Raw genomic sequence first — 8,469 nt, 5'->3', positions numbered from 1 at the left:
CAGTATACCTATTGAAAATGTTGAAAATTACTGTGTTGATTTTAAATAATCATTATGATGTAGTCCGATATTAAAATGTTGTTCGATTTTCTGATTAAATTTTTAGAATTAACAAATTGTAGGTTTTTACATATTGTGAAAAAATAAATTGAACACCTTGTAAATGCTTTTCCAATAGCCTTTCTACAACAAGAGGAACAAATCATTATACTATGAGATATATAATTTGACAAGACAAATTAATATCACATAGGTTAAAGCTTCAAAATATTCTCCTGAATTTATACATTAAATTTCTTAAGTTTTGGAATATCAATTTTTAGTACTGATTTATAACCAACGTGCAGCATTTCTTCTCATGGAAATTTAAACATACAAAAATAAAATAAAATAAAATAACCTTAAAATATTGCACCCAAATTCATGGAGTCATATTCACATAAAAGGAAGGGATGCATTTTACTTTAAAAAATAAATTGCAAAGACATAACAAAGGGCATGATTAAGCACTCTCATTTTTCGAAATAGTGTATATTTTCATACAAATATAAACATTAATTTTGATTTGCAAGAGATGTTTCCAAAGCAAGATAACTAAAAATTAAAATTTACATGTGATATACAAGAAATGACTTCAAACTCTAAGATAGAAGATGTGTTCACACAGAGAAATAGCATGGGATCCACATAACCTATTTATGTGCTTAATAGCATAAGCTTGCTAGTGTATAAAATGTGTGTGTGAATATATATATATATATATATATGAAGCTACACAAACTTAAACTACAAGTAGAAGAATTTGTTAGAGATCTAACTAAATTAATTATCATGTCTACTATCAAAGGTGCAAGTAAATAAAAACAACATTCACATTTTATTAATAGAGTGTACAAACATAAGTAGTTACAAACCCAAAGGATTAGATATAAAAATTCCACAAAGATATGGGCAAAAATTATAAACTGATGTATCATGATATGAAATAGTTTTATAATATTACTACGCACTTTAAATACATTATTGCACTTAAAAACCAAAATAATAACAAACCTAGTACAAAAATCATATTAAATATATATATATATATATATATATATAACAAAAGAAAACACAGACATTCTTGCCTTGTCACAATGCGGTGATTATTTTAACTTCATCCACAAAATCCAAGTTACGTTGTCCAAAACAACAACCAAATGTATCACATTCCATACCTCCAGTTATCAAAAAGCATTTGATGCAAAGCAATGAAGCATTCATCCAACTCTAAACCAACCCTCACAAATCCAACAACTACTATTCAATATTTCACTTTTTCACTCCATTTCCGAAGAATCGAACACAGTAAACAAACTCCAACCAAACACACCGAAGCTTCCCTACCCACAATACTCCAGAAACAAATAACCACACACACATTCCCACATATATATATATATTTATATTTATTTATGTATATACAGACAGGATATATGATAAACAACGTAGGGAGTGAGGTAAAGAGGCACTTTATGGAGAAAACTCACACACGATGCATGAAACAATTAGAAACAACGAGAAACAACCATCACAGAAGGAGAAAAAACACAGAGAAGTAGGGAGAAGAATAAGCAACAGCAACAGCAGGGAGTGCAGGAAGGCAGGCAGGGCAGGCAAAAGTGAGGAGGAGGAGGAGGCGGAGGAGGAATGGGACGAAATCAAGGTGGAGTTGTGAATTCCACAGCGCCCTCCCACTTCACACAACGCAACACAACACAACACTGCAACAATGCAACGAAACGCAATGCAACGCAGCAGCAGCACTGAACTGCAAATCTAAACACGCAACGGCACGTCACGTCAACGCAACCTATCCTTTTTTGTAATTTCTAGGTTCAGTGGCCAGTTGTGAGAGTGGACTTGTATAGGCTCCGATTCCCTCACGCCACGCCACACAGCCAGCCCCCCAACTGCTCATCGTCATCATCATCATCATCCCAAGGTCTGGATTTCTCGATGGATACATCGATAGATTGGTGGATCGATGATGGGTCGATCGATGAGTCACGGCAATCTGGAACGCGAGCCCCGACGACCCTGGAATCTTGGAGGACACTTCGAGTCAGAATAGTCGCCGCGACACCCAGCGCAGGATCGATGCGGCGCTCAATTTACTGCAGTAACTCCTGACGCGTTTGGCGAAAGTGAGGGGGTCGATTGACGCGGTGTGGGGGTTGTTGGTCTTCCTTCGCCGTGCTGGTGATCGTGGAGCTGAGGATTCGGTCGGCTCCGACGGCTGATGTTCTTCTGGGTTTTGGGTGCGACCAGTTGAAGTGGGGGTCCAATCTTCCTGTCATCCGTCCTGGAGGATGCAAGCTCCATGGGAAAAAAATGGATTGCTGATTCTGAAATAGCCATGGTGCAATTTGGGCAAATTGCGAGAGGCTAAAAATATTATTCGCCAAACCGGGGGCCATAATCTCGTGATCGCAGGACTCGGACGCAAAAGCAGCGTGAATGCTGATGAAAGTGGAGTTGCAGCCGACTGCCGCCGACTGCGCTAGACTAGACCCATCATTGCGGAATACCCATCGTAGGATTGGGGACGCAAAGGTGCTTCTGGAAGGCTGATGTTGCTGCTTCGAGGTGCCTGACTTGACTCGACGTATCGGAACCTCGTGAAACTGGGAACCTTCACGCGCGACCAATGCTCGTGGCGTTGTGTTGTTTCGTGTTCGTTGCTGAGAAACTCGCTAACTCGGAACCACCCGTCTCCGCTCGGAAGAAGAGCAATAATCCGCGTCCCTTTTGACGCTTGAGACTCGTGAATGGTTACACCTTGTGTCAATCACCTAGAAGATTCGTGATTAGCAGTGAGTTTAGATTGAATGGTTGGGGTGAGGAGGTCACTAATGGCGACTAGATCTAGAATACTTTTCCTCAAGCACGTTTTGGGAGGTTTTGTGAAGTGGTTGGAATGAGAGGGTCTTACTATATGACGGAATTTAGAATTTGCGGCTTGGGATGCAGTTGTTGCAACTTCACGCGATGAGATTGTAGGATGATGCGTTGTATGCTTGCATTGGTGAGGGTGGATTACTGGGGAATGTTTGCTGTCTGGGAAGCGCTTCCGTGAAGAAAATTCGTAGCCAGAATCCTGTGGCAGGATGGATCTGGGAGCATCTTGACGAGGTTTGAGCCTGTTGCCGGTTCCAGCTTGATTCCAATTTGGGCTCAATTTTGTATTTATTTCGGTGAAGCATTCTGACGGAACAATGGACGAAGATCAATTTCCTTTGCTCTCACAGCATTTGAAACCTGAAGAACGAGGAGTTTCCAGTCCCAGGTTTTCAGGAATTAGTATCCTTGTCGGTAATCCAATGGGTTCTATCAAAGAACTCCACAAAGAGGTCTTTGTGAAGATTCCCATTTCTACGCAATTAGCGAAAAATTTTAGCCGTTTTCACAATGAGTCTCCTGATTCGGTGCTGAAAAACGAGTTGGACGAGGACGGAGACTTTATGCGGATGCAGAAGGCTTTGGACCTTCTCCCAAATGTGCCCACACTCGGGAAACAACCTTCCATGGACCCGTTCGTCAACACAACGCCGAACATAACTGGAGTATACGAGACAGTGAAGACGGTCCTTCTAGCGCCAGTGGCGGTGGTTCGGATGCTGCTGATTGGGTTGCTTCTCTTGGTGGGATTTTTAAACACGAAAGTGGCGCTGATAGGGTGGGAGAAGGGAGGAGTTTTGCAACCATGGCGCCGCAAGCTGATGGGGTTCACACGACTCTGCGCCCGCGGCATTCTGTACTGCTTTGGGTGGGTCTTCATCTTCGATTTTCCATCTGTTTTTTGATTAGGTGTGTGATGCTAACACATTGAGAAAAGTGGCGGCAAATCTACTCTGTGAGTGACAATTCAAGTAGAGTGTGCCTCCGGGGACTTGTAACAGGTCTAGGAGTTCGTCAGAATTTCGTGTTTGTCTGCGTGTGAAGAAAATTCGCTACGTCACTGGGGGCGTTTACATTTCATTGAGTGTAGAAGCGATCCTGAAAGTGAGTAGATGGAGAATCGAATTAACAGTTCCATGTTCTGTCAATCTCCTTGGTGCATGGTTGTGTGCATTATCTGCAAGAGCCAATTTCTTTTACATCGCTCTCTCGACTGAGATTCTCGGATGCGTCAGGTTTTACTGGATTCGGCGCGTTGGGAAGCCTGCATGTAAAGACGTCGCTCCCATCGTTGTGTCGAATCATGTTTCATTCATTGATCCCCTGTTCTACTTTTATGAACTATTTCCGAGCATCGTGAGCTCCAAGGCCCATGACCGTTTCTATTTGGTGGGGACCATAATCCGTTCAATGCAGGTAATAGAATCTTCACACTCCTTGTGCTCATGCGTGCTCTGTTCTTTTAGTGCCGTTCTTCATTGTCTCGGGAAGACAGGAGTTCTCATCTACGGCTCTCTAATTGTATTGGTGTGACTGTGGTCGCGTTGTAGGTCATCCCTGTCGACAAATTATCAGCAGAGTCGAGAAAGAATGCGACTCTCGAAATCAAAGTACTATCATCATCCCAGTCTCTTCATTGCTTGTGCACGTTTAGGACATATTTCTTGAATGAAGTTGAAACTTGTATTAATATGTTCAAGAAGAAACTGCCTTGGTGACGGCGGATTTTCAAGTCAAATTGTGCGATTCTCGTGCTAGAATATCTTGCATCGCTTTCAAGAAATAATAAGTCTCGCTACTGTCTTACTTTTTATGGCAGAGAAGAGCGGCAAGCATGGAATTTCCGTCGGTACTGTTGTTCCCTGAGGGCACAACAACTAATGGGAAGGCACTGATTGCATTCAAGCAGGGTGCATTTGCTCCTGGCTTTCCAATTCAGCCAGTGGTCATCCGGTACCCCTTTGCCCACTTCGATATTTCCTGGTACGGGTCCATCCATTACACTCGGATCGCATTCCATTGTGGTGCTTACAAATTGCATTATTTGCACATCAAATTTCCTCAAGGAAGTGCTTTATGATTTGCAGGGGCGACATTTCACTGTGTGATGTGCTGTTTCGAATGCTTACGCAATTCACCAACTTCATGGAGGTATGGCATCGTGGATCCATCCACTTCAATCCTTAGGGCAGAGATTCTTTACTTTGAGGTTGATATGATCCCATAAATCCCGGTCTGGATTGACCTTGTGCAAAGCGATGACGCTGAAATTGGATTCCCTACGCATGTAAGCAGGTTGAGTACTTACCTGTCATCTACCCATCTGCGCGGGAGGTGCAAAATCCCTCTGAATTTTCCGACCGGGTGAGTCTTTCATATTGAAGCGAATTCAGCGTGCATAGTTTATGGACAAATATAGGGTATCCAGACAGTTTCAGTTCCAACGTGGAATTGTCCAATTTTGTAGGTTATGATGATATAGCCCTAATTCTATGAATCCATATTGCAGGTTAGGGATGAAATGGCACATGCCTTAGGTGTGCCAGTGACCGAGCATACGCACGGTGATCTTATGTTATCTTTGCATGCCCGGCGGCTTTGCTTGGTGCGTGATAGTACTTTCTTTTCTGAGCAAATGAAAATTGATGGGTCTAGATCTATATTTGGATAATAGCACTGGCAATATTAACTTGGAATGTATGGTTTTGAAATTGTCTTTACCAAATCTGTCATGTGGGCTTATGTACCAACTCTCTGCAATATTTGATGCGATATATGCAGAATTCACCGTCGAATTACATGGTTGAATTGGGGAGAGTGGAGAAGGTGAGTGGCTATCTTATTCTGTCATAGGTTTACCCTCTCAAGGTGTGAAGTGAGTGCCGTGTAGAGCTCTACCGTATCTCTATGCTAACAAGACCTTGCTTTAGAGAGGGAATTTTGGGTTAGATATGTGCAAGTTTACGATTAATATTCATTTTGCAACTGTTACTTTTTGAGGGAGTGAAAGTAAATAATCGCTTGTGGTCAGCAGGTACTTGGCCTGAGGGCAGGTGCCGTGAAGATCTTTCTAGAGAAGTTTGCCGCTATGAATCCAACTTCTTGGTGAGTTATCTGTTTGTCCATCTACATTTAAGGTTTGGTTTTTGTCACAGACGATGGTTAGTGGCTTTGTAATCTGAAGTAAACCTGCGTGCAACTTGTATCTTACATTTCGTTTTGATACGCAGCGGTACCGTCAGCTTGAACCAATTTGTCAAATGGCATCATATGCCGAAATGCTGGATGTCGAAGAAGGTAAGCAAAGATTGCAGCTCCAGAAATTTTGGATCGTTAACTCCTTCGTCTTGGATCAGTATATGCAGCAGTTGAATTTTGGGTCTTAAGGTTTTTATCCTGGAACAGTTGTGATGATATCATAAAGTACTGTTATGATATCGAATTACCAAGATGCTCTTTCTGACGCGCTAAATGTTCTACTCAGATATTTGATCTTTTCGACAAATCGGGACAGGGCTTCACGACTTTTAGAGAGGTATTCAACATCTCTTAGATTCCTCTCTCTCAAGAACATACATGGCACTCATGTTGAAGCCTGTTTGGGGTTCATTATTCTTTTCATTGGCATGGTTTGCACACATTTTTGTTCATTTCTCGTGTTTGAGTAATAAGCATTGCTTAACATTAACGATCATTGATGTTTTCCAATATGTGCAGTTCGTGGCGGTAATGGGATCAATCACTAAAAGCAAGGAGTTTAAGAGTCAAATGAAAGCAGCTTACGATGCATGTAACCTTCAAAACAGTGACTGCATCTCACAACTGGAGGTACACTTCCGTCAACATTTGAATTTTAAGAGTCGCTTTGGATAACAGCACCTGATCATTGCTGTCTCAACTTTGTTTGAGTTTTATCTTCATTAAAGTGTCTAGTGGGTGTCAATGTTGGCACAATCAAGTCATTCAATACGACTTTTGATCACGTCGACTGTTGCTGTTGCCCCTGCCTGTACTTCCAAGTCTAATGAGGTTCTTCAGTTGTGCACTGGTAGATGATAATTAGTAACAACCTTGGAGTCATACTTGAGCGCTCTGTGTCACTGGATTAAGCCTCATGTTTTGAACAATGATCTACTTTTGCAGCTGGAAAAATGCCTGAAGTTAAGTATGCCAACAATTAGCTCTGCATACGTAAGCCAAAATCTTTCATCTCGTGAACTTCTTTGTTTGACGAGAGCATTAGTTAATTTCATGCATTGATTTTGTTTCCGGCTCAAAAGCTACTCAGAAAGAGCCATTCAAGCAAGGCTTTACGAGTATATTGTTGACCATGTGTTGAGTAATGCAGGTGAGGGCGTGGTTCAGTAAGATTTCTCAGCACGATGATGGGGCCATAAGCTGGGAGGATTTCCAAGTCTTCTTAGAGACGAACCCAGAGCTATTGCCCATTTTCATGGTGGGAACTTTTTAACTTCGAGCCAGCCTGTGAGATGGGTTATCTCAAAGTGGACTTTCTCTCTGTCTTGGCTTGAACTCTACTTTGACATAGCCCACTTCAAAGGTAACTTGAATACACTCAAAACGACGTCAAGTTCGCTGTGTACCGGCCCTATCAACACCCAGGCAGCCCAGATTGTACTGGTAATCAGGGCCTAATTCTTGATGTCATCGCTGCCTGTAGAATGCAAAGACGTGAACAGGGTTCACCAGTGAGGGTGTTTGATTCCTACCGAATTATCGGGACCTTGATTGTGAGGTTCGTGACAAATCCGGAACTTGACGTTGATGGTATATTTCGAGATTCGCTTGAGAGTCGACTGTCAAGTTTGCGTAGTGTACTGAAGAACATTGTTTATCATTTTGGAATTCTACTGAGCAGACCGCAGTGTCTGGTGAGTTGCAATGCTTGGGAAACGGAAAGCTCCGTTGAATTCAACGTCCTACACTCGAAGAATCAAGCTGCAGCTTTGCGAGTTGAACACATCGTGACAGTCTATTACGGTGCTTCATTATGTGCAGTATCGGTGTTCAACAAATTAGCACCAATCTAGAACAGCATTCCGTTGCAAAAGCAGAGAACAAAGCCTATGTGGTCATTCTTCACAGAGGACTTTGGTGTGCACCTCTTGTAAACCCATTACATTTCTCCTTGATGTAGATTGAACCATGTTTTTATGAATTTAAAATGCCACTGTGACTGGTGTTGTGTAGCCCAATCTTATAATTTTTGCTTACAGCTCAACAAGGGATAATATTTAGCATTCTAAGATTATTAAACCAATTAATAAAATAATTATTAGTACTAGCACTATTATTAACATGTACTTAATATAATCACAAAACAATTTAGGCATAAAAACAATTTCTTATAATATTATTGGCCCTTTTTTTAATCAAAATATTCTTTCAAGAAAGATAGTTTCTATCAAACAAGTTGAATATTCTAAGTGGCTTTTGATTAGTCTCTAATATTTCTAATTTAAATATTTTTGAAGTGAAAAAAATTCAAATATCTTCAATTTTTTAAAC

The 8,469-nt window shown here is 41.3% G+C and overlaps 1 protein-coding gene across 2 annotated transcripts; it reads left to right on the top strand.

Moving 5' to 3' along the window:
- Positions 1 to 2,525: 2,525 nt before the first annotated feature.
- LOC112285113 (lysophospholipid acyltransferase LPEAT2) lies at positions 2,526 to 8,150 on the top strand. 2 transcript variants are annotated; one of them, XM_024525663.3, is made up of 14 exons: positions 2,526 to 3,808; positions 4,176 to 4,356; positions 4,491 to 4,550; positions 4,760 to 4,923; positions 5,028 to 5,091; positions 5,236 to 5,304; positions 5,450 to 5,545; positions 5,722 to 5,766; positions 5,975 to 6,045; positions 6,171 to 6,237; positions 6,425 to 6,475; positions 6,658 to 6,768; positions 7,084 to 7,131; positions 7,289 to 8,150. In XM_024525663.3, exons 1-14 carry the CDS (start codon positions 3,258 to 3,260, stop codon positions 7,409 to 7,411), a joined length of 1,701 nt encoding a protein of 566 aa, XP_024381431.1. In that variant the 5' UTR covers positions 2,526 to 3,257; the 3' UTR covers positions 7,412 to 8,150. The 2 variants fall into 2 exon arrangements, with proteins under 2 accessions (XP_024381431.1, XP_024381422.1); XM_024525654.3 differs by having other exon boundaries at positions 2,533 to 3,808; positions 5,233 to 5,304.
- The last annotated feature ends 319 nt before the right edge of the window (positions 8,151 to 8,469 follow it).

The sequence above is a fragment of the Physcomitrium patens genome, chromosome 1 (genome assembly GCF_059467195.1).
Source record: "Physcomitrium patens ecotype Gransden chromosome 1, ASM5946719v1, whole genome shotgun sequence".
Lineage (NCBI taxonomy): Eukaryota > Viridiplantae > Streptophyta > Bryopsida > Funariales > Funariaceae > Physcomitrium > Physcomitrium patens.
Note: the sequence above shows the minus strand (reverse complement) of the source record. Positions and strands in the feature narration are given on the sequence as shown.

Bases quoted from the DNA above. Each gene is read 5' to 3' on its own strand.
- LOC112285113 (XM_024525654.3), top strand. From the start codon at position 3,258: ATGGACGAAGATCAATTTCCTTTGCTCTCACAGCATTTGAAACCTGAA. The intron at 4,357-4,490 runs GTAATAGAATCT...GTCGCGTTGTAG, and splicing joins CCATAATCCGTTCAATGCAG to GTCATCCCTGTCGACAAATT. The intron at 6,046-6,170 runs GTGAGTTATCTG...TTTGATACGCAG, and splicing joins GCTATGAATCCAACTTCTTG to CGGTACCGTCAGCTTGAACC.